The 27891-nt window shown below is 33.8% G+C and overlaps 1 protein-coding gene across 1 annotated transcript in view; it reads left to right on the top strand.

The window, feature by feature from the left end:
• The window catches only part of LOC129065590 (neuronal growth regulator 1), a gene marked incomplete at its 3' end in the record, with an annotated part of 556915 nt that overhangs the window by 472246 nt on the left and 56778 nt on the right, over positions 1-27891 (top strand). Inside the window, exon 3 of the mRNA XM_054566839.1 lies at positions 14590-14715. Coding sequence (XP_054422814.1) covers positions 14590-14715 — 126 coding nt within the window. The remainder of the gene's footprint in view (positions 1-14589; positions 14716-27891) is intronic.

The raw sequence follows: 27891 nt of genomic DNA, 5'->3' as shown, positions 1-27891 counted from the left end.
GCACCATGTTATATACATAATAATTTTTGTTATCAGCTGGTGACTCTGCTATCATTTGGTACATGTTTTCTTCAATAAAATAACTGGCTGGCAAAAATGAACCATAGTCACTGCTGTTCTTATAATATGTTTGAAACGCCAGGTGGTCATCCTGTCTCTGAAAATTAAAAGCAATTCAGAGATAAATGTAGAACAAAAAAGAAACCAGGGCAGGAACTGTGTGGGTTTAGGTGTTTGGTGAAACAGGATAAGAAGGGCTCTTACGTTATTCCTCAACTGAGAAATATACTTCCATCTGCTTACACTAACACATTGATCAGGATGCATACACTGTGACTGCTATAATGCACACAAACTCACAAAAATTTGCTTAGGTATAAACACGATGTAATATTCATGTTATGTTTGGAAGATAAATATAAAATTGGCCAACGCAGTTTTCAGATAGCAGAGAATAGTCTTTTTTTCCTTCAAAGATAGCAATCAAACATTCTTTCCATTCCACAAATTCAGTAAAACTTGTTTGGACCTATTATGTTTTAAGCACACAGAGGAAACATAATAAATAACTATTTGCCCAGACCCCTTATCAGGTTCATTTCTTTTACTTTGACGTGCTTCCTCATATACATATATACCATGCGGCAAAGAGTAAAGAACCCAATAGCCGAAAAACCCAAAGAGCATTTTGACCTAAGCACCCACTCAGTGTAGTAACCCCTACTGGTCTTCCACATTCTCTGAGAATTCTGATGACATGGAGCTTATATTTTTATAAAATAATTTCTTTGCAAGGATACTTCTTGTTATGATAATTTATTGTAATGACCAGAAATCTACCATTTTTCTCTCACTAGAACAACTTAGAGTGAATCCACAAATCGATTCAAAATTTTTCCTTTCTTATATTTCTTAGCTTTATGTAAATATGCCTAGCTCCCTCAGCTGTGCCTGTACATGCTATTGTGTCTGGTCACTTGGCTATTCTGACTGACCACTAACTGTAAAATAACATATCTGTGTTTCACTCTTAAATTGTAGCGATTATAACTGAACACATGACCCCTAATATGGTTTTATCAATAAGCATGTCTCTAAGAGTTTCATTGAAGTTATTTAACACTGAGGAAAGGAGAAGACAAAACTCAGATTCCTATGGCACATCTCTAACATTCTCCCTTCATACTGACATGAATCTACCCACCAAAGCTAGTTGCAGTTGCTTAACCAGACAGAATTCTTCCTGGCTGTGCAAATTCTTTGTCCACATATCTCCGTTCTTTTGTTTAAACTATCATTAACAACTGTCAATGACTTCTGAGATTTTTATACACTCAATATGTTCATAGAAATCCTTGTATATACTAAGTTATGTAACCTATCCAAAAGGTAAGTTTAGTTATTTTCACAGGTCTAAACCTTGCCCTTCTATTCTCTCAATCCTCAAAGCAAAAATTTAGATGTATTTTCTACCCTTCCATTATAGTAGTAACTGTGTTAAAAGAATACATAATTATAAGTATAAGCAAAAGTATAGAACAACAAAGAGCTAATGCTTATAGGGTCGATTGTTTGAGTGTTTCAGCTTTCAAGAAGAAGACAGGATTTTGTTCGTTTTGGGGGGCTTTGCCAAGGGATGAGACTGGAGTGTTCAAGACAAGAAAGTTCAACAGGTAGGAGAAGTAGTGACAGAACACGTGCCCAAGGGAATATATTTTTCAGTCTTAACTGCATTTTTAAGTCTTAAAATGTAATATATTATCTGGAAAGCCAATCTAAAAGTACAAGATATTTTTCAACTGGGATATGAAAATATACTACACATCCAGTACCTTGGAGAAGGTAAAATAAACAAACGTCTCTTACTTAATAACCCAAGGAGTAGTTTACTCACGATGTTTTTTTTTTAATTCAAAAGAGAGAAATGGTAAAATGTTTGTTATGCAGAATATAGTAACTGATATGAGGAAGAGTGCCTTTTCAATGAATATGTTAAAGACTAACTCTTTAAATAAGGAAAATTTAGAACTGATGAAAATTCTCATTCAATGCTTTTTGAGCACTTACTGTGTACTAACTGTGATTGTGTAAAGTACTCAAAGATTAACATATTATAGTCCCTGTATTTATATGAGTTCTCCAGAAATATGTAGGGAAAATTAATTTGTTCATAGCTTGGAAATGAGTAGAGGGAATAATTTCAGCTGTGACTAGCTAAAGTCGTTCAGTCCTGTTGCAACCACAATAATGACTACACGGTTTACAGATGCATCTTAATATTACCCAACTCTGCCTTCACACAAGTCACTTTCCTAGGAATGCACTTCTCTGTTAATATTTATAAGGTATTATTCCAGAATTCACCTTTGTACCTCCATCACCATGTTTACATCTTCATCTGGGTTGGGTGACTTCCCTTTAGATTTAATATTTTATGTGTTTGTCTCTGTTATAACTTTGTATAATCATATTTTTAATTCACTGCAATCTTTGCTTCCTCCCATAACATATAAGCTACTGGAAAGCAATGATTCTATTTTATTTGTTTTTAAATAACTAGCACCTATCTTATTTATTGGTGCATATGAAATGATAAATGACTACCCTTTGACCAAATCATATATACATTTATATAGAGAGATCTTTTAAAATTAGCTTTTATTTAACTAAATTTGCCCATTTATTACCACATTCCAACATTAAGAAGGAACACAATGATGTTAAAAATTACACACATAGCCATATAATACATATCAGCTCTATAACAAATATACATATATGTATATATTCATACATATGTACATGTATAGTTTATTTGTGTTTGTATATATAATAATTGGTTAGGTAGTTTCTATATTGTTCTTAAAAATACTGAATAAAAGTTGTCACCAAATTTCAGTATTTTTATAAAAACTTTCTATATCATTTTTTCTTGACTTAAATTACCTATGATTACTTTCTCTACTAATGAAACGTTCATTAGTATAACACCTAGACACAGGACAACTTATAATATTGAACCCACTTGATGGAAATCAATGAGTTAAAAAGATAAACCTCTCATTTAAAACAAGATAATTATGAGTATCTGAAATTTTCAGAGCTTTTGTGATTCACACTTAAATGTAAATCCCAGAAGCTAACCCTAGTATAAAACAATTTCTGGCAAGAGACCAAATTTTTTTTCCAATGCATGAATAATTAAAATGCAACTTTTTTCCATGTGAACCATCTTATATCTTGGCAGTGGTCATAGTAGTATTTCAATAATTTATACAATTTTGAATATGACATAGTTAATGTCATAAAAGCAATTTCTTTGATATTGAATTATAAGAGAATGCACTTAGGTCACTTGACTAATGACCTAGGGGCCAGAAACATGGCAAATTACCTTTTAACTCGATTCTAGAAAGAATTGTGCATGTAAACATAGGACACTACTGAGATCTCCTGGCATATAGTTGCATGGTAACATTTGGATTCAGAAAAGGTATATAAAGCATTCTCTTTGAGAAAGTAAACAAAGGAATACGATTTTTAAAATATAGACAATTATTTGGGGGGGTGAAGAATATTAATGTGAATTATGGTTTTATTATTTAAAGTTCTGAATAAATTCTATGTTTAGAACATTTCCTAGTCACTCTGAAGAACCTATCCATGACAGGTGAGCAACTACACATTAGTGCGAAAAAGTAGCAAGCAATGTAATGTGTAAATAGATTCCTTGGGTCTTGCAAGGCAAAAGAGCAGTCTGGGGGCTTTCCAGGATAGTAAAATTAAGACTTTGACTGAATCCAGACCACGCAGGGTTTGGAACATATGGTGAGGATTTTGTACACACATAAATCTATGGGTACTGTTTACTTTCATAGATCATGTAGATTTCTATATTATGACAGTTTCCCACTATGTGATGAGCAAATGTCTTCAGTAAGTGGCAAATTTTTCTAATTCCCATAATGGTACCATTTGGGTTAGAGCCAGGGTAAGTCACAGATATTTGGATCAGTTTGTATGGTACAAAGAAGTGGGAAAGTTTATGTTTTAAAGACCGGCAAACCTGGAAATCCACTTCCTGAATGAAATTATGAGTGGTAGCTGCCCTCTTTAGATTAGCGCCTTCCACTGGACCCTATCACTCACAATGGACATGTGAACATTTTGTCTTCACCTACATTAGTTACTTATGCATTGCTTAAGGATTGTAGTTTCTAATATAAATAACTAGGGCTTTGAGCCTCATGGGAAATTTTTTCATTTATTTTGGAGTCTCTATTTTGATGCCAATTCTACTTTCTATTTTGTACCTTTATAATAATGTCTTGAAGTCAGTGTAAGTCCTCCAACTTTCATTATTCCTTTTCAAACTATGCCCGAACTGGTTCATTAAAAAAAAAAACTACAATTATATATTATATTCACAATGCTGGAATATGGACACAATATTTGGAGTCTCACTGGGGTGACTTCAACAGTTAGGTCCTGGAACGGCTGAGGTGTTTCCTAAGCTCTCTTTTTATTCCTGTTGTTTCAGAACTTTATCATGTGGCGTCTACAAGGCGAATCTCCACATGTTTTCCCCAGCTTGGTGGGTTCATGGCGGTTGGGCTAACTGCGTGGCAACTCAGACAGACCTCCAAGGGTCAGTGTCCTCAGCAAACAAGGCAGATGAAAAATGACATTTTATGATTCAGTCTTGGAAGTCACATAGCTTTTCTTCTCAACTGTATTATTTGAAGCATCCAGAAACCCACTCAAATTCAACTGAGGATGGGGCAGGGAGAGTACAAAGACATCATTTATGATGGGTGAAGAATTTGTGGCCATATTATAAAACTGCTCCATAAGCCAACTAGCAAAGAAGCAAGTGGGTGGGTGGAAGGAGAAATCGGGGATTGGATACATAGAATTACGCCCCCATAATAAACCCCATGTCTGCCAACAAAATAAAAATTGTTAAGCTTTCACTACATTATACATTGTAATGTCCAACAAATACTAATCTTTGCTGTAGGTATCCTTTTGTTAGACATGTGTCCAATGAGAAAAAGGAGAGAACGAAAATGCTGTATTTTGAACCCTTCTCCTACTACCTTCCTGCTCAATTTCTACAGGATGTACGTCTTAGAGAAAGGGACACTATATTTTCAGCCACGACTTAAGCACAGGTTTCTGTGTAGGGTGTTGGGCTACCTGGAAATCTCTTGGATATATGTAAAAATGTCTGCACGAAATACAAAATGAAATATCTATAACAATTAATATTTATTTTCTCTGAATGGGGGGATTATATGAAATGAAATCATGTAAAATTACCATGTAACCATTTGTTTTTAATCTGCCTAAAACTTATTTTAGATGTTTCAACCTAATAGGTGCTTTTGGATTTTTCTTCCTCATTCTTTATACATATTTCCACATTCTATCCAATAGGTGTATACTACCTTCATAATTATGAAAATAAACATTATGTTCAAAGAAACTAGAGTACTCCAAAGAAGGCGTGATTTTTCTGATTGTGCTGCAATGAGACACCATCTCTGCAAGTACAAAAAACATAGCGGCCTTTAGATATAAAAACCTACTAAAATACATTTACAGAAACCTGAGCCTGACGATGAGAACACATATTTAACTGAAACAGGCTTACCTCCTGAAAGGAGAAACCAGGTGTTACATTATAACTCTATGAGTCCAAGAATAGACATTGGACTCATGTTTCAAAAAACGCTAAAGCAAGCTTTTAGAGATAGGAAATGTTTGCAAAGAAGGCAGCTGGGTTGTCGTATGACACAGCTGGGCTGTTTCCTCTGGTTTATGTGGAGAACAGTTCACTGCCAAGGAAGAGGCAAGAAAAGTTCACCCAGGCCACTCAGTAGGGTGTTTCCTGGCATATTCCCAAACAGAACCGTGGAGCTGGCCACCAGGTTTATGGGAACAGTGACTGAAAAAAGGCACCTGCTTCCCTCAAGATAAATTCCTGGAAGGAGAAATCATTGGCTCACTGCATTGGAGTTTTTAAAAAGTTCTTAAAGTATACTGCCAAATTGTTTCCAGGAAAAAAGCTCATTATTAATTCTTAATAAAATGTTATCATCACTGCTGCTTTTAAAGATATGGAGTTGGTTTCTTAAGAATTCTGCCTCCCTAGATATGGGTACCTGCATTTGTGAGTTCTAACATATTTCAGTTGTGGCTTTCTTCCTATGCATTTTGTAACTGTTCTCTACTAGAGAGAAGAGTGAATTAAGCAGGCATTACAGATTCTCTGTGACATACAACAGACTGTACGTGTGCTCTAGCCTTCCTCCTGCCGCCGCCGCTGCTGCCTCAGGGAGTGGCTGCTGTTATGGTCCTGATTTTAAGCAGTATATATCTTTGAACAATCCAATAAGTGAAGCTGAAGCTAGCCTGAGGTACAGCAGGGATTTGAACTCTGGTGTATAAACACTCATGTGTAGAGGCCAGCCATTGATCCTCTAGCCAAAATCAAGAAAACGAAAATCCTTTACAGTCTAAACTATTGAAACTCTTATATAACGTTGTTGTGTTTGCACTTGAGAATGTTTATATAGCAAGTAAAAAAAGATGCCTTCAATCAAAAATTGTAAAATCACAAACTAAATATTAAGCTATCAAAACCTGTCCTATCTAAACCAGTAGCCTTATTAAACTGTGTGTGTGTGTTTGCCACTGAAAATGTACCTACCAACAAACTGCACCTTCTTTCAATGACAAAATCTGTGTTTAAATTTAGGAAGTACTTACTTGATGAATAATTGATGTATTAGGCAGTCAAGCTAAGATGAAGAAAAGGGAAAGAGAGACGGATGCTATTTCCACTTTAATTTCTCTGTAACTACTTATCCCACGAGTTGTATTTTTCTTAGGTGCTTGCTTACTTTCTTCTCTGCATTGCTGACCGTCTTGCTCACCCCTACCAAAACCAATTCTTGATTTTTCCCAAGGGAAGATAACCCAGTGGGGAAAAATTGCCATGGCCTCTTTCTACCTCTAGTAAGAAGCCCTCTTTACATCCACTATGTTGCTCTCAGGAAGTATGAAAATTGATGCAAGCTATTAAAGTATCATCTCTTATACAGATAGTTATGTTTTAATATTAGGCTCTTAAAGGCAAATAACTGCTCTAAGGATGTGAAGGAGGGCCTCTCTAATTAGAGTGCAGATTTTAAATAAATAGGAGAGAGATGTGTAAGCAGGGATCTTTCTGGTATTTTGTAATCAGTTTACGAGCCTATAGGTTTTGGAATTTTTATCTGTTGGTCTAGGATCTCCTGCCTGAGTTAGCCCATGTCCCATTGCTAGGATTGAAAAAAAAAACTCATCAGATTTGCCTGATGATTGTCTGGATGTAGAAAACTATTATTTTTACACATAAAATTACACTCAAATGCCATCTGATTCATAAAACTGTACCTAGTAGCAGTATTCCTTCCAATTCTGACTCCACTGGCAGGGTTAGATTTACTACTCCGTGTTCCCAAAACATCTTGTGGTTACAAAATCCACTTTGTAGGATGTATGACTCCGTATTATAATTAATATTGTTAGCTCTTTCTAACTCTTTAGACATTGATTTAAGATTAGTCTGCCTAATCGAGTTGGTGTTCAATAAACATTTGGATGGATGGAGGGATGGATGGATTAAAATAAGCCATCGACTATTTTGCTATTTTATATAGCTGAAAGACACAGTAGATTGAGAAAAATGTGCACATAAGTTTTCTAATAATGGAAATCCACTAAGCAGCATGATTCAAAGTTTGAGCCGAAGTCTGAAAGATACATTTTTCTCAAACATGTTCTTTGTCCCCATAAGTAGTTCTGCCATATTTCATCAGTAGGTAATTCACAAAACTGGCAAGTTTGCATTTACAAGTTATGCTTGGATTTGTTTTCCTCCTACCACTATTTGAATGATGGAATGAGGGGAAAAGCCGTAGAAGTCTCTGAAATGTCATAACCTATAAAAAATCAGTTTTAGTCTATGAGCTGGACAAAACAATGTTGCTAGTTAGATTCAGGCCAGGAAATCATCAAGCAACCACAATTGTACTAGCCAATTAAAAAAAAAATCATGAAACAATTTCTGTTCTCATTTTGAGAACAGCACCTTTTCCAGGAGGTCTGTTATGTAACGTAGATCTGCTTTCACTTTCTGGGGGTTTGCCAATACTGAAAAGGGAAGTGCCAGCCTAGGGAAAGGAGGACTCTTCTTTTGCTATTGCCAGCCTTTTCCAAATATGGAAGTGCAAAAAAAGCCAGTTCTCCCAAGATTTATAACTATGTCTAGCTTGTTCACTACAGCACTTTGAAAATTCTTCAATGATATGGTTTATTCGAACTAAACCAGATTCCAAGTCTGTGGAAAGAAAAAAAATAAAGCAGAAATAATATGTAGCCCTGGCCAAGTAGCTCAGTTGATAAGGAGAGCATCATCCTGTTACACCAAGGTTGCAGATTTGATTCCTAGTCAGGGCACACACAAGAATCAACCAATGAACACATAAATAAGGGGAACAACAAATCAATGTCTCTCTCTCTCTCTCTCTCTCTCTCTCTGTTTCCCTTCCTTTCTCTCTCTAAAAATCAATAAATTTAAAAAAAAATGTTCATACTCTTAAAATCCGTTTGACCCTGAATTTGCATAACTTCTCAAGTAAAAATAAATAAACAATGTGCTCGGTGCTGCCTGAAATGCCACAGCCCATTCTGTTCAAAATAAATGTATATGATTATTCTCCAATTATTTCTCTGAGTTTGCAGGACAAAAAATATAGTAAGTAATGGAATAAAAATGCCATTATTTTAAATGTGTTAAAAGGAATACTGAATTGCCAAACTCAGAGGATCCTTGGAAAAAATGTCACATAAGACCCATGGCATTATAATTATATTTTCACTATATTCTCAGAATTTTTATTATATTGTCTTTGCCTGGGTATGAAATTTCATGAGAAATCTTTAATCAGTTGAAGAAATATTGGCTCAGCACATGAAAGAAAAATAAAACAGATACTTGTTGAATATTCCATGTGTTTCAAGCCCTTGTATAGGTGCTGGTCACTTATACGCTATTGAATGAAGCAAGCAATGTTCTTATGACAAGGGCTTTACTTATGTGTTGTTGAAGAGAAGACAGGCAATAAACTTGTAAAGAAATAAAAACCAATGACAATGACAGGTTGTAAAGAATACTATAACAAAGAAACTATAAGAAAAAGAGGAGTGAGAAGGGACAAAGGGTTGTAGGGACACATGGTTATTTCAATAAGACATACATCCAGAAAAATGGATTCTACTTTAAGATAATCAATGTCATCAGTGACACAATGTTTTAAAATGAAACTTTAACCTTTCACCATTCACTCCAAAATTCACATCTCAGCGTTTCTTCTTTCTGGTAAGTGTTTAGGGTGGGGGGAATCACTGTGAAGGAGTCAGTCAAGCAGGGTACCAAAAAGACAGAATCACTTTTATTTTTATTTCTTGCTTCGCTTGCGAGACATATTTGAAGAACAGATCTAATGATTGTGTGCATAATTCAAATAGGTATATTGAAACTTTTAAAAATTTTTGGTAATGCACCTATAACTTCAGAGAATGAGTGGGAGCACACGGTACACTTTAAAACATTGACTCTACACCCTAAGGAATATTGCGGTTATAATAAATCCTGGACTGATTTACTGATTTTTTCATAATCTGTGAGTATACAACTAAATAAATGTTATATATTTTGGATTAAATAAATACTTCATCCAGCTTTTATCTCCGGAAGCCTGAAGAATACCTCCAAATGAATTGGTAACTATGGTGTTTCATGGACTATTACAACTTAAGAACTCGATGGGGCATTTAATTGATTCCAGTGAGCCAATGTAAATTTACAGATCCAAATAGTCCATGTCTTGAATTTACAGTTAAAATAACCATCCAATACATCCTCTAATGGTTCTCAATATTATGTGTGACCCAGCCTTGTATCTACTGATATTTAGTATAGGTGTAAACTTTATTTTATTGATTATTTCTGGAAATGATCTGCACAGACTTTTAGTATAATAAAACACTATGCTCATATGATTCCTGTGATATATAGATTAGTCACCTTTGTGTTGACTTTTTAATGGTTATATTCCAGACTACAAGATGAATTCTTGGAAGAAATTGTATTTAAATCAGTGAAGGCTTCTCATTGAACAAACAAAAAACTTATTTATGTAGCACAGAAAACAAGTACACATTGATAATAATAATAATGAAAAAGCAAACCATGCAGCCTCTCACAAACTCAATTGCCCATTATACTGCAAATAATAGGGAATAGTACGAAATGTTTGGCGGAGCGGAAATTATTAGGATTTGGTTTGCATATGTATTCTAAGGTTTTCCTTGCTGATACTGCTGTGATAGATGACTCAGATAAGGTAAGGCAGTTGGGACAGGTCAAACCACATAATTTTTTAGAGAAGCTGAAACAAACAAAAGATTTAAATTACCTTTAGTGAATTTAAATCTATAAATACATTTAACTATGTATCATTCTTTCATCATGAAATCAACTGAATAGGAGTTGAGGACGTGGCATACCAAGTAACAGTTGAATTTGAGGTCCTTGAATAATTAAAGTCAAAGCATGTGATTAATTCGAGGGATCAAGAGTGATTTATTTAGAAGTATATGGGAATTTTATAATACATTGAATCCTAACACAAACTTTAAATCTACTTTCAATCTTTTTTTTCAGAGAGCTTCCGTTATTTTACAATCTCATTAACTGGTTCTACACAACAAATATAATTATAAACTCAGTTGTAAAGTCTTGTCTTTCCTTAATTAGACTCCCATTAGGAGAGAGGTTATTCTGTGATTTAGTATGAAATCTAGAACTTCTGTCCTTTGCTGTTTTTATTTATGGTGTAATGATGATAATGACAGTAATGATAATGTTATTATAATTATATTCTGCAAATTAAACAAGTTTACATTTAGATGAATAACATGTTTCTTTATTACTCTGCTCTGGTCACAAATAAATAGTATACACCTAAATCCAAGACACTTACTAAAATTCACATTTAGTGAGTTAAAATATTTGAATTGATTGAACAGAGTTGCTCATTTTTGAAGATATTACTTAAGGTAAATTTCTTAAAAAGAGGACTTGAGAAAATTTGGATTAAGGTATATAGAAAAGGAACAATCATATAGAATAGTAAATTATTTTAACTCTTCTCATTTTTCTTTTTTTTTTCTGTGCTAGAGCAAAGCCTGTTGGACATACCATAAGACACTGCTTTGTCATTCATAAAGCTCAACAGAGTCCTTCCCACCCGTGTGTGTGCCTCATTTACACACAACAGTAACCCAGGGAGAGCTACCAGAACTGGATGGTCTTAAGACACCTGAGATATTACTGTTCTCCCTTGCTTCTGCCACCCAGAGGAGGAACATTTCTATTTTCCCTTAGCCTGATGCTCCCTGGAATCACACCAAACCCTTCCCCACTACCATACCTTATTCTGGAAGTAGAGCTGACAATACCTCCTACGTTGAAACAATTTATGTTGTCCTATGTTGAGGTTATTAATACTTTTTCTCCATTATAAACAACACCTCACTGAATAGCTTTGTGCATAAAATGTCCTACATGCTTCATATTAAAAAAAAAGAAAAATGAAACCAATCTCTGGCAATCTGAACCCAGAAGGTGTGCCTATTAGATATGTGTTACTCATGTAAAATGGTAAAGGAAAGTGTGGAAAATATTTATTTTATCTTAGTTACATACCTTTCTGCCTGCTTCCTTTTAATTTGAAGTTCGTTGAGGACAAGGATTATACTTTGAAATTTTTACATTTCTTGTGTGCCCAGAATTAACCTTTCATAATCCTCTATGGTACTCTTAAACAGGGTTTGCAATGGCTTTGCATATTGAGTGGAGCAGCATCTGTGTTTGCCTTCACAAACTACAGTGCAGGTAGATTTCATTGCCTGTCCCTCCCCCTTACACACAGTATCTGCTGTTAACAGGTGATGCATTCTGGGGAGAAGGGGCTTGCCAAAGGGATTTTCCTTTACTAACCTCTTCTTTCCATATGTTCCTTCCCTGTAGCATATTCTCAATTATGAGGCCCCGAGAGCTGATTACAATCACTGAGATGACACGTCACACCTGGAATTCAACGCTTCCCCCCCCACACACACAATTTTCCATAGTTAAATATCAAATCTAAGTTTATAGCTAAGGAACTTTGTTGTTTTTTGTGAAGTCAAATATTGTGCTTAATGTTAGTTTACCACTTATGTTTACTAGTTAAAAGATAAGATGTGTGAAGATGAAACTAAACTATTTTAAATCAGATAGAACTGAGAAAATAATGTAATTGAGAGCATAGACCAATGTAATACATGGTCTTTTGATACTCCATCACTACTTTTAAATAATCACTTGTATGTTTATAATATACAAAGAAACTAGACAAGCTCTGTTTATCTCTGTGTACTGTATTCTATGTACAGGAAAAGTGCTCTCTAACTTTTTTATTTTATTTTCTTGATAGTGTGCACCAGTATAAATGTATTTGTGTGTATATGTGTTTGGGTATGTGTGGCACATATATTTCATAGTTTATTGTGTCAAACCTATACCTACATCCACATAGCCAATGATATTCCTGTTTAATGTGGTAAGTTTATTTTTATTAACTCTCATGTTCACCAGTAGTAGGTCATTCACATATTTCCCTACTTTCTTAGTATGGTATTTTAATGCTTGTATCTCTGTTCTGTTTCAGTGAAGCTAAAAAGAGTATCTGTTTGGAATGATTTTTGGTTTTTATTATTCGCCCAAGAAGAGCTCACTGAAGAGTTTAATGATAATATGTTTTAAATGCCAATTAAAATGTCATTTAGAAACAGCTACAATTGTATATCACTTTGGAATAAGCTTTTTATTCAATCATAGCAACAGTTACATATAATCAAATGCTTTATATTTGAAATCATTATCCTAGATTTTCTTGTAGCAGAGTTATGGTTTCATTGAAAATAATCAAAAATAATATTCAAAGTAGGGTGACTGAATTCATTCGTATGACAGATTTTAGTTACTGGGTTTTATTTTTGTTTGTTTGTTTGTTTGTTTTAATGACCGTGAAAACATCTCTTGCATAAAGAAACTCTAAGAATCTAACAATTAACATATCATATTTCTTGTATAATTATCCAGATATCTAACTGCCATTTGTTTAGCTTTAACTGGGAACTTCAGCATACTATAATTTTTATACAGTAAACCAAAATTTATGGCACAATCATATACCACCAAAGTGACGAAGTGCTGAGAGCCATTTTAAGGCATGGGAGGAAGGCAGTACTGAAAGTAGTGCAATATGATGTATATCTTTTAAGGTATCTAATAATAAGAGCTAACACTGATGCCAGGTTCTTTTCTAAGTCCTGTAACATATACTGACTTGCTTAATTCTCACAGCAGCTATGTGAGGTTTGAACTATTATCTCCAGCTTTCAGATGGAAACACTGAAACTGAGATATATTAGGTAACTTGCCCTAGATAACACCCTAGCCAGTAGAGGACCCAGGATTCATACCCATGGTGCTGAGGTTTAAGTGAGACTATTTGACATTTGAGGGAATAATGATCATTTTATTCTGAGAAGTTAATTTAGGGATTTTCTTATTCAATATTCCTAAAGTATATTCCATAATCAGTAGTTCCACCAAATGCTCTGGGATAAAAGCTTCCATAATCTAATACTTCAGGGAAAAAAATTTTCTCCTTTACCTCTGAAGATGTGTATTGGGCATAACAGAGATTCTAAGAGATCCCCAAGTGAAGAAACTTGTTTCAACCAGAGATTTCTAGCCATTACTGACAAGAAAACTCTTGTTGAACACACATTTCCCAGCCCTTAGTAATGGTGTTCCTTAGAACGTAAGTGCTGAGAATCTCCAGCCCTGGGCAGATAGAAAATTGAGGCCCAAAATGCCCATAGGACTCTGAAATCTTACCTCCCAATCCTGTACATATTTTCACCTCACTCAGCTCTTAAATCAGCCTGTAGGCATAACTGTTTTGCTCGGTTCAGTTTCTTCCAGATTTCTATTTTTGTTTAATCTTTTGAACAAGAAAGTCATTGTATAGTGAAGATACATGGGTAGAACAAACAGAATGGCTATATTCTCCTTTACTTCGTACAAAGTATCCACAATCAAATTTTAATTTAAGCAATGTTTAAACATGTTTGTCATTAAATACTCCATTTGTTCTGAAATATTACATATCTAAAAGAGAAAATGAAACTAACCAAAGGACAAAAAATAAACAAACACAAAAACAAACAAACAAACAACAAACAAACAAAACTCTAGGCTGAGTCCTGAGGATCTAGAGAATCTATTTTAGGGGTGATGGTCATAGGCCATATGTCCCTTTTACCACCCCAGCTTTACTGCATGTTCTCATGGAGTTTCCATATAGAGAGCCCCAGATTTTTATATATTCTTTCTGACCACTGCATGTTTTACCATTTCAGTTCCTCCGAAGATATATGACATCTCAAGTGATATGACCATCAATGAAGGAACCAATGTCACCCTTATTTGTTTGGCCACTGGGAAACCAGAGCCTTCCATTTCTTGGCGGCACATCTCTCCATCAGGTAAAGCAGAAATATGTCAGTGTTGTTTGTGCTGTTCAGTATTGTCCTGTAACCTCGCTTGTTCCAAACTTGAGTCAACTTATTCCTTTTACATCTTATTCATGAGAAAGGCAGGATGTGTATTTTTATATCTATTCTTTATATCTAAAGACACTGTAGTTCACCGAAGTGAATATTTCCTGTCAGAACTCAGAATACAACCTATGTCTCTTGATTCTTAATAAAGTTATTTTCATTTTAGTATACTGGAGAATCACAAATCAATAGACAAAAGGCCCAAACAGAAATATTACATGAGAAATATTTTCATTTAAATGGTGTAAGGCTTTTATTCTGCTGGCATTCACATGTTAATAGACCAGCATGAGCTGCTAAGGTAATCACGGGAGAATCACATTATACAAATTATGAGCTTGCAGTGTCTAATTTGAAAATGCAGTTCAGAATCAAGGATCTAGTAGATAGAATTAAATTTTAACTGATGAGCGGTCTAAAAACCCAAGAGTTTAAGTGACTTGTACAAGATCACATAACTACGAGGAACTAAGGGATATAATATTTGTAGGGGTTTCAGTGCACATCCTCCTACCTAAAGAGGCTGTCTGCTTTGGGAAGCTGAGGATAATCATCATCAAAACACTTATTTTCACAGCAAGAACTCAAACAGAATCAACTTGTGTAAAATTTTAATATTCCAACTATATAGCTTTGAATGCACCATGGAAGTGAGAGTGGTGCTTTTAATGAACAGGTTGCCACAACATTTCAGGTAATGAAAACTGGTTCTATTTGTTTTATATTTTTAGTGGAAATAGCTTCAACAAGGCTGTTGTGATGAAAATGCTTTTAAAGAAATCAGAAAGGCACATTCTGTGTAGTCATAGCAAGAGTGCAACTGGAACATCTATTTGTTCTGCTAATGCTTTCTTTAATATCACTTATCCTTAAGTGTCTTTCAGTTTCCTCAGTTATGCAGTTGGTCTAATGAGACTTACTCACATCATATGCTTAGTATTGCTATTAATGTGAAAAAAATCAATATAACAACAGTATACACTTATATAATATGCATTATGGCCTCTATAATATTTCTGAAGCATGAGTGTACTCTTGACTGCCAACACTTCACTCTATAGACTGGCTACAGAACCATAAAAGCTGGTATGTGAGCACTAAATTAGCAACAAGACTGTGTGGGGTGTGAGACAAACCCAGGACTAACAGTTAGGATACATGTGCTCCTACCTCAATGTCTCTATTCATCTGTTCAGCCAGTCCTGGTACAAATCTCTTAGCCTCAGTTATTCTCAGTGGCTTCCTACTTTCCCAAACTCCAATGATAATAATCTCTGGCTATTGTGAGAATCAAAATAGATAATAGACATCAACGTGCTTTAAGAAGTATACGATGCTATACAAATGTATGACTGATCTTTAATCATCTTTCCGGGGATTTAAATCTGATATGGCAATATATTTTTTGTAAGAACAAAGCACATAGTTTCCATCTTTATATAATTTAAGATTAATATGTTGGATTTAACTCTCCTGCTTTGCAATGCTTGTTGTTATGCATATTTTTAAAGTGCTTGGATACATTTTAGTTTAATTAAATAGCATGAATGTTGGTTAGTTAAGTTATTAGAATAATGATAATGGATAACATCATGGAGCTGAAAGAAGACAGATTGGGTTTATGAGTTCAACTCTGCATAGATTTGTTTTCCTCCTCTTGCCATACAGAGAAAATTAGTAAAATTAGCATAAATATTAGCTATTATCCAATGAATAGCTAGGCATGCTTATATTTTTGTAAATGCTTCCAATAATGTCAAATTATAATTTGTTAGTGATCTATATTCAAATGCGCAGCACTGTCACTTTTCTGCTGTAAGTAACGTCTGATAATTCTATTAGCTCTTGTCAACTTATATATTTATAATTGAATTCCAAATTGTAAAATTCACTGATATGTTTGTATTTTATCTAAGAAATGTCAACATATACCTAAGAAATGCTATATCACAAAAGAAATGTGGCTCAAAACAGCAGTCACCATATAGGCTATGTTTAATGTTAAAAATAGATATAGATATATAGCTGACTCTTGTAGGGATTAGAGGTGCTGACCCAACACACTCAAAAGTCCACTTACAAATTTTGACTCCCTCAAAACTTAACTTGTTCCTTGATATCTAAGGGCTGGCTATTGGTTCCAGGAAACCCCACAGACACCAGACTTTGCAAATACTCAAGTCCCCTACATAAAATGGCCTAGATCAATACATACAGCGGACTCTCTAAAATCTTGAGAGTCCAGAGTGCAGTTCAGAGTGGGCTCTAAACTGCAAATCAAAGTTAATACAGGTACTTAATGAAAAAAATCTACATATAAGTGGACCTGTGCATTATAATCCCTTGCTACTCCAGGATAAACTGTACTCCCTGTCAACGTGCAAAGTGATCGCTAGTTTTTGTACGTGTGTGCTTTGTTTGTATTTTTTTACCAACACCTTTGGTAATATTTGCCAGCTCAATTCAAAGTCTATTCAAGTTTTAAAAATCAATAAAAAATGTGTGGTCACAGAAAGATAGTTTGACAGAGCTCCCCCTAAAATATAGAAAGCTTAGGTTGTGGCTCATCGACATCACAGATTCCACAGGTATGAGCGAGCTGGAGTTGCTTTTTCACTTTTTAGTTCAGACAAATCAGTATATTTTTCCTAAAAGCTTCCTAAACTTTTGTCCTAAGAAGTTTCAGGATATATGAACTTCCTTAGAGTTTACTTATACGAATGATTTCTTTTTTCAATTTTTTATATGTAGCAATTAATTTCAAATATATATTTAAAATTATTGCAATAATCATTTAAAGAACACACTATATTTTTTACTCAATTTCATTCATGATCATTTTTCCCTTTTGCTTCATCATTTGCTGGGCATAGCGTATGTTGAAAAACATGTATATAAATATTTTTGTCAATGAATCATTTGGGAGCAACCTGTGTACTTCATGCTCCTTTCTCCCTAGTTATTCCAGTGCGCATTTCTGAAGCATTAGGACATTCTCTAACACAACCACAATGCGGTTTTCAACTTTTATACATCTAACATTGTTATTATGCTTTTATTGAACTACTATTCATCTTCCAATTCTATCAAGTGATTGAAAAATGTCCTTTATAAAATTATTTTTCCTCTAGTACAGAATCCGATATTTTATTTAGTTGTCATATCACTTTAGCCTTGTTTAGTCTGGGGAATAATTCTTTAGCTTTTCTTTGTCATTACTGATCATTGACATTTTCAACAATGCATGTACCCTTTGTTTAAAAAAGAATATCTCTGATTTTGGGTTTGACTCGTGTTTCTTCATTAAATTCTAGTTATGCCCATCTGGAAATAAATAAATGAAGTTGTAACCTTCTCAAGGAATGATAGCCAGAGGCAGAGGATATCCATCTGTTTCTCATTTGTGATGTTAATTTCTATTACCCAATCAAGATGTTGTCTGATTTCTGCCCTGTGCAGTTGCTGTTTTCTTTCCCCCTGCTACTGCTAAGCAGTAGGGGAGGATTTTAAGGCCATAACATACAAATATCTGCTACTCGTCAAACTTATTCTTAGATGTCACATTATCGGTGACTCTTTTGTGAACCAATCTTTACCCTATTGATTCCAAAAGATGATTGCTTTTTTTCCTAGCTGAAGCAATCTTTTAACTTTTTTCCATCAGCACTTGGCATTCTGATGTAAATAAGAGCATTATTTTGCCCATTGTCATTCATTTGTTTATTTATCTACTTATTATGACATAGACTTATGAATTCTTAACTTTTAGAAATTGTTATAATTCATTACTATTTTAATTATTTTGATGCTCAGACTATCCCTGAATTGGCCAGTGGGGGTAACTTCATTCTGACTCCCATGTCACTGTGATATGCCACATCATTTTTTTCTTTTTTTTTTTAGCATTTGCTTACTTCCTTTGTGACAATATTTGCCAGGCTTATCTTGTGTCTTTCTTGCCCCAGCTCTGAAATCAGCCATTTCATTTTACTGCAAATTGTTAGACACCATACATTTGGGATTAGTATCATTACCTATTAGTCTAAAATAGATAACAGTTCTGCTTTATAGCAAAATTATCAGAGACTCAGAGGCATTGGCTATTTCTTGTGATATTCTAAACAACCACAAGACCTGAAATAACCTCAATGCAAATTAAAAAACTATGTTTTATTTGGTTTTATCTAAAAACAGGGCCAGCAATGTTGTATATGCAAATATGAATTAATAGTAAAAAAATTTATATTAAGAAATATATAAGGAGGAATTTGTTCTATTGCCAGAGATTTAGACAGGTTCATACATATATGTTTATAAGAGATCAGATTGTTTTGACTAATCTCTGACTGGTTCCTTATCACCTCAGAAAATTTTCAAGGTTTTTTAAAAATTCCTAATATAAAGTATATTATTTATTTTTATCCCTATCAGTAATTTATTTTGCATCAGATGGTACCAGAATAGCACAGTGATTAAGACCATGAACTTTGATGTCAATCAGGATTAGATTTAAGAACCAGGTCTTCCTCTTAACAAGTGTAAGATCTTAAACAAAATTGTTAACCTCTTTAATTTCAAATATAAAATGATGATAATAATTATACCTTATTCACGGAAGCATTATGAATATTAAATAGAATAGTATAGAATATTGAAAAAGTTCATGACTTATGGCAAATATTCCATAATATTAACTATTATGTATTACTCACATGTGTTTAATATTTGACCAGGTAAAATCTCCAACTCTGTTTCTGAAACTGAGGGGCCTATTTACAGCTCTTAAATGCAATTCACATAGTTGTTACCAAATGAGGGTGCTATGAAGCTAAAAATCCCTTTGAACTTCTGGAGAACATTTACAAGCTTACATAAGCCACTTGATTTTGAAAATAAAGAAAAAATAAAAATTTAATCACATATCATGTTATCAATAATCTAGCTAGTCAAAAATATAGGAAAAGTTAAAAAATAAATTTTAAAATGATAGATTTACAGATAACAAATGTGGGACATTTCAAAAACCTCTATCAAATTTTTACTTATTAATTTCTACTTATCTTAATCTCTCTTTCCTACTTTATTCCTGTTCTTTAATATCTGGACTCTCCAGAAATGTTCTTACTGTATCCTGCTAGTGTTTATTATCTGACAAAGATATTATTTTGGCTCTGAAACTAAAAAAAAAAAAAGAGAGATAAACAATGGCTGTATGTCTCAAACTCTTTGTTGTCTAATTTTCACATGCCTAGAGCCTTTTGCCAGGATATTCCCATCCTAATCATACATAGGAGTTAAGTCTATTACCTAACTCAATATAACATCTGTTCAGTTAAGTCACCTTTCTCCTGTTATGTTCTGTATTCCATCCCTTCCCATTTTTTTAGGTTCTTATTTCATATAATATCCTCTTTAATATCTTCTTTTCTATTGACTCCTGTTGTTTACATTTGAACAAGACTAAGTAACTCTTTTCTGAAATCAGCCCTTTAATGATTATCACTATTGTTTAATAAACAATTATTGTGCATTTATAAAGGAAAATACAAACAAGTGGTCAGAAATGTATGAAAACAAACAGAAAGCCATGATTTTGAGAAAGGAAAAGAGGAAGAAGTTTCTTGGAGCAGGGTACAGTGAGCAAAGTCAATCAGATCAAATAACAGCCAGGTTGTTACCTTTGTATTAGATGGGTGATCATGTGACAAGTCAGTGACAATGGTTCAGAAATCCAACTGCTGAGGATTAAGAGCAAATGAGTGGAAAAGAACTAGATGTGGGGGCAAAACTATGCATCCAGTTAGTCTAGATGTTAATTTGATTTCTCTACTTTTACACATATTATTTCTGCTATTAGCAACATCCTTTGTCTCTCTACCCTATCAACAAACTCCTAGTTATCCTTCTATGTTTTATGAAACCATTCCAAAGCATCCCAGAAAAAGTCATGTGCTTTCTTTCTACCATAGTTGCATAGTACCTTTTGCCACCACTTGAGTAAAACTAATTCTCTGAATTATAGTCAGTGGCTTTGTTTGTCTAAGGCTTATGAAACAAGGGACTCCTTATGTTAGGAAACAGTGTCTGTTTACTGTTGTATCCCATTGCTTAGCACACAGCCTGGCACAAATTTAGCCCCACAACTGTTGCTAAGTTACAAAATGCTCCTCTCTGTCTTTGCATTCCACATGACTTTTTAGGACTAGAAACTAAATTTTGATAAGAGATAACATGGGAGTAATACAAGCAAGTATTTTCTTTCTGTTATTTACCTATTACCTTAACCCCTAATATAGGGATAAACATAAACCTACCCTAAATATGAAGTAACGTTTTGCTTTCCCTTTATCTTCAATATGGCTGCACCCCAGTGAGACTGTGATTTGTAATGAGAAATATGTATTTGGTTGTTACCTATGCACAGAGCTCCTAAAATCCTTGGAATTTCCTAAATGATGAGAGCAGTAAAATGTCTTTTGTTTTTGTAATGAGATGAATTTTGAACCAAAGGACTGGAGCTGGATGCCAGGATTGCCAACCATGTAACCGGGGGGTTGGAATTTTTACTTCCACTCCTCTGATCTCTGAGGAGAGAAGAGGGACTAGGGTTGGATCAGTTGCCATTGGCCAATGATTTAACCAATTATGCTTCTGTCATGAGGCCTCCATAAAAAATGGGGTTCAGAGAGCTTCTGGGTTGGTAAACATGTGGATTTGCAAAGAATGACGAGACTAGAGAGAGCAAGGAAGCTCCATGCCCTTTTTATATATACTGCACTTGCATAAGTTCTGACCAAAAGAAGTCCAGCCATTTTTAATATAACGAGAATAGTTTTTGGGAGAATGATGTAACCCACCAGCCAAGGAGAGTGGAATGGAATACATATGCATAAACAATGATGACTTCACTGTCTAGTCAGTGGTGTGGGGGTGATGCTGTTGAGTGAACGTGTGTACTGTGGGGCCATCACATCCAAAATGACAGCAAGTACAGTGACGAATCTGTATCAAATTTTGCATTAAGCTTGAACATTTTTCTGTGGAAACTATTCAGATGATTCAGAAGGCTTTCGGGGATGACTCAATGAGTGCAGTGCAAATAAAAGTGTGGCACAAAAGCTTCAAAGATGGTGATCTGTATTTTGGAAGGCTTGAAACAAGAACACCCGAGAATGTGGAATGTGTATGGGCTGCAGTCAGCAAAGAAGGGCAACTGACGGTGTGAGAACTAGAAGCTAATCTGGGGATTCCAAAAACTACTGTGTCTGAGATTTAGTTGCAGAATCTTGGCATGAAACATGTGATGACAAAGTTTGTTCTGTGGCTTCTGCTACCAGAGCAGAAGGAACATCGTGCTACAGTTGGTAATGACTTGATTTAAACTGCTACCAATGAACCAGATTTCCTCAAGAAGATCATAATCAGAGATGAATCATGGGTCCAAGGCTATGAGCTGGAAAGAAGGCCCAGCCACCCCAGTGGAAATTGTCTGGTTCTTCACGCCCAAAAAAAGCAAGATCAAGAACATGTTAGCTGTTTTTTTTATTGGGAAGGTGTTTTCCATCATGAGTATGTGTCTCCAGGCCAATAAATTAATAAAGAGTACTACCTCAATGTTCTTCATTGATTGAGAGATACATTTAAAAATGGCCCCAGCTATAGGCAACACATGACTGGTAGCTTCATCACAATAACACACTCACTCATGCATTACATCTTGTTCAAAGTTTTTTGGCAAAACATCAAATCACCCAGGTGACTCAGTTACCGTACAGCCCATATCTGGCACCATGTGACTTCTGGATTTTCCCAAGACTAAAATCACCTTTGAAAGGGAAGATATTAAAGACCATCATTGAGATTCAGGAAAATACAATGGAGTAGCTGATGGAAACTCCAACAAAAGATTTTGCAAAATGTTTTGTACAGTTGGAAGAAACCATGGGAGAGCTGTGAAGCCCCAGGTGCCTACTTTGAAGGGGGCTGAGGCATCAATTGTCCTGTACACAATGTTTCTTGTATTTTGTATCTTCTCCAATGAATGCCTTTGTTTTTCATAGTACATGGATGGATACTTTATGGACAGCCCTCATATATTGCCCTATGTATCTCTTCCATCTGGTTGTTCCTGAGTTATATCCTTTTTCTTAATAAACTGGTAACCTGTTAAATAAAATCTTTCTTTGAGTTCTATGATATACTCTAGGAAATAAATCAAACCCAAAGAAAGGGTCATTGGAACCTCCCAATTGTAGCCATTGGGTCAGAAGCACAGGTGAACTTGGGCTTGTCTGCCATCTTAAGTGGGGGAGAAGTGGTCTTATGGGACTGAGCCCGTAACCTGTAGACTCTGATGCTAGTGTCTCTAGGTCTAGTGTCAGAAATTAATTGAAGTATAGGATATGCAGCTGGTATCAGAAAATTGATTTGTGGTTTGAAAACCTACCCCCTCCACATTGGAATTGTGTTCAGAATCTTAACCCCATTAACATAAAGAGAAGTTTGCACTAATGCAATTTTAAATAATATAGTTCAACAATAATTTATCCATCACCTTCTGTACTCCAGGAAGAGTGTAAGGTACATGCACACACTTGCTCATTTAAGCCTCAAAACTAAATTTAGTGGTGGGTATCATTATCCTCAATGTGGCAATGAACATGGTACTCAGAGTGTTTAAATAAATTACTCCTAATTAATATGAATATTTTTCATTTTTTGTTTGAAATAACTAGATTCACAGGAAGATACAAAGTTAATGCAGAGAGTTTCCATGGACCCTTCACTCAATTTCTACTATTGTTTACATCATATATAACTGTAGTCTGACACCAAAACCAGAAAATGGACATTAGTGAAATGCTAGCATATAGTTCTATATCATTTTATCACAAGAGTTGATTCATGGAGCCACCAGAATAGTCAAGGTACAAAACTGTTCTCACAACACATAGGTCTTCTTTATATTATCCTTTTATAATGACATCAACTTCTTCCCCACACAGCATCCCTATCCCTAATGGCCATTAATCCATTTCTGTATCTATAATTTTCTTATTTTTAGCATGTTATGTAAATGCATGACCTTTTGAAATTGGCTTTTTCATTCAATATAATTCTCTTGAGGTATAACTTGGTACCTACTTTGTACCTACCAAGTAGGTTTCGTTAGTTTGTTTCTTTTTAATGCTGAGTAGTATCTTGTAATGTCAATGTACCACAATTTGTTTAACCATAAATGTATTATAGAATATTTTAGCTGTTTTTAGTTTTTGGCATAACAAATAAAACTGTCATGAACAATTTTTTTCTTTTTCCATCTTTTTATTTTTAACATGCGTATGCTGTTATATTTTAAGTGAGTCTTATGTAGACAACTTACAGTTAAGTCATGTTTTTTTAATCCACTGACAATCTCTGTATTTTATTTGGTGTATTTAGATCGCTTATATTTATTTTAACTATTGATTTGTTAGCATTCATATCTGCCATCTTAATTTTTGTTCTCTGCTTATTCCCTCTGTTTTTTGTTTCTGTTTAATTTTTCTTGTCTTTTTGCAGTGTACTTGAACATTTTTTAGAATTCTACTTTGTTTTATTTGTAGTTTTAGAGTGTGTCACTTTGCAATAGATTTTTTAATAGTTTCTTTATGTATTATATCATATATTTAAGACTTATAGTCTAAGGGTATTCATATTTTAGTAGTTGCAATGAAGTATAGAAACTTTATCTCCCCTTACTTTCCAACTTTTATAATATAAATATTTTCTTCACATACAGGACAGCTACATCGAATGGAGCTATAGTTTTTGTTTCAGCTGTCAAATATATTTCAGAAAACTCAAGAGAAAAGTATTTATCTATCTTTTTATCTAGAAGATAGATAACATAAGTTTTCAACCAAGAACGCAACAACTTATTCCAAATTAAGAGATTTTAAGGACTTTAAGATTATTAAATCAAACTATTTCAGAATAACAGAATAACAAGGTCAAATACTTACTAGATCATGGGTCAGCAGCCTAAGGCCTATGAGCCGAACTGGCCTACAGTCTAATTTCATAAATGGAGTTTTAGTGGTTGTTGTAACACAATCACACTGATTCTTTTACATGTTGCTTATGGCTGCTTTCATATTATAATAGTACATTGAGTAATTACAGTATAAATCAAATGGCCCACAAAACGAAACTCTTTGTTATGTAATCCTTTAAGAGTAAGTTTGCTGAACCCTATATTAGCTTTTTTTAAAGGAATTTGGGTTTTAAATTTTGTTTTACAGCTATAAGACATACAAGTTTAATGTTAACACCTTAAAGCTTTTATAACATTTAAAGATAATTAAATATAATATTAAGACTGAAAGTGATAATTACTAATTATAAAAAATAAGACTATAAAAAATGAAAATTATCTAAAAACCATGTACATTGCTGAAATCTACTGTTAAAAATAATTCTGATAATAGTTCCAGTCATCACATGTACAAACTGGAAAGTATTACTATTTATTATTGATCTTGCTTCTATGATCATTCCCTTCTGTGAAACAAAGTTTTGAAATACCTGAGTGCTGGGCCAACACCAAGAGTCATATGATGAAAAGGCTGTATGTGTATTCCTTGCAAGCTGGCAGCCTGTCACCTTAACACTTAGTTCTTTAAGCCTTTTTTCAGTTTTGGAGTCCTGACTTTGCTATTTAATGTTAGGAAGAAAAAAAAATTCAGTAAAACCAGCAATTTATTCTCATGACATTTCAATAATACCAGATCTTCAGATTACAAGTTATACTTCTATTTCCATTGTAAGTTGCACTCTATATAGAGCTGTGGTGACTTTCCATAATGACTTTACGTAATGGATAATTATGTAATGAATGAAGCTATATAGTGATGGCAAGTTAAACTTTTACCATAAGATTGTACACCAGTAATTTATATATGCTGTTAAAATTGCCTGTCCTGAGTTTTCTAATAACATTTTTAATTTTCATTTGTCTGTTTCTAAAGTCTCCACTACTTTTATTCAGTTAGTGGTGGGCTATATGTATTCTGAACTGTTAGTTCCTACTATTTGATTATAGAAAGCACAAAAATATTCAGTATTTTAAGACACATCTAAGGCTAAATAATGAGCCTGGTAATATGTCGCATCAACATAGAAAATAATCCACTCTTCTCAGAGGAAAGTGCTTATCCATAATAAAATATAAAATAGGAACCAAGCAAGGATCTCAAAGCATTTCATAATAGATAGAGATTTTGTCTCCCATTAATAGACTAACTTTGGGGTTAAAGATTGGCATTTGGGTATTTATATTTTAGGAATTAGATTTCTGTAGTCTCGTCTCCAAGTGATTTCAATATTATATTACATGTATCAGGGAAAGGTTTTACATAAATTGTTACGTCAAGTTAGGGGCTTGTTTAAAGGTCTCAGAAAATGCAGCTTTAATTTGGTTGTAAATTTCATGTTAATTCGTGCTGAGTTGGGACTACATGGATAAAAATTCTATTGATAATATTAAAATAGATCCTAAACGTATCCAGAAAGTAGGTACTGTGAAAGTATAAAATGAACCCAAATAATATTTGAATATTATTCATTAACACTTTGTATGTTCCAGCCACTGTTTTAACATATCTTAGGCTAACATGTAAAGTATTATTGCTTCATGTATCACAATCATGAGAAAAAGAGCATGATGTTCGTTTGAATCCAAGGCAGGCAGTGAAGTTACAACTTGGTTTTACTTTCCCTTAAATGTAAGATCATGTTTATCAACACTACATATTTATACAAACAAGACCTACTAGAATTTAAGTGCTGTTACTGGATTATTACTAACATATATATAAATAATAAAAATAAAATATGTTAAAAATGACTTTTTTTTCAAAATTCAAGACTCAAAGTATCCTTGACAGTTATAGATATTAGCATATATTTGGCTTGCGATCAATTAATTATAGAGGAGTTATGACCTCTAGTGTAAAGAAGTACTGTATCCATTTTTATCCACTTTAAAATATATTACTATTGAATTTTAATTGTTTGTTGTAAAAATATATTTTTCTTGATTATCTTGACCATAATTAGGATAATTCTCACTAATGAAAAATTAAAATGATTTTAATAATATTGGATTATAGATCAATAAAACTATGATAGACTCTTATTCCTCTCAATATTTGTGTGTAATCTCTTTAGGATCCATAATTCAGGCAAATATAGCTTCATAGTAGGTGCTCAATAAATAACTGTTAAATAACTATTTTAGAATACTATAAATTCTTTACATGATCAATAAACTTATATTAGCTGATTAATATTTTTAAAATTGATATTACCATTAATTTTTTTCATTTATGTTTGTGAACTGATTATTCCGCAAAGAGATTATGGAAAAAACTACCAATATTTTTATAGTGAGCAGACTCTTATTAAACAAAGAAATATAGCATAGTACTTAAAAGGACATGGTTAGTACTTGGACTACTTGGTTGCAAATCCCTGCTCTGCCACTCACTATGTGCATTACCCTGGGCAGATTTATTAAGCTCTCTGTGCCTCAGTTTCTTCACCTGCAAAATGGAGGTGATAGTAATAATAATAATACCAACACAAAGATATCCTATAAAGGAGATAGTACATGTAAAGAATTTAAAACAAAAATTAAGACCTCCAAATTCTTAGCTATTATTAAAATTTATTTCATTGTTTATGTAAAAGTTGCTTGAAGACAGATAATAAAAGATGTCAACAATAAATATTGTGTTCTTATGTGATTAAAATCAGATAAATGCAATGTAATGATTATGATTCTAAACTAGTGAGATGCTATTTTATATTTAGTTGTTCTACATATAAGGTAGAAGAGGGATTGTTTAGTGAACAACTATGAAAATGACTTCTAGAAACAAAAGTTTGAATTATTTGGATTCTAGTAAAAGGCTATTGATGAGAGGGGAGGACATGATTTTCAATGCATTGGAAGGGTACATTTGGGGTTTTTTTAGTTTTATTTTTTGCTATAGAAAAAATTATAAATATAATGAACCAAAAAGAGTCTTTTAAACAGCTATCCATTACCAAGGGATT

The sequence above is a fragment of the Pteronotus mesoamericanus genome, unplaced genomic scaffold (assembly GCF_021234165.1).
Source record: "Pteronotus mesoamericanus isolate MK-2021 breed Mesoamerican mustached bat unplaced genomic scaffold, CSHL_Meso_final contig_181, whole genome shotgun sequence".
Classification (NCBI taxonomy): Eukaryota; Metazoa; Chordata; class Mammalia; order Chiroptera; family Mormoopidae; genus Pteronotus; species Pteronotus mesoamericanus.
The sequence above is the reverse complement of the archived record's forward strand: the minus strand, read 5'-3'. Positions and strand labels throughout refer to the sequence as shown.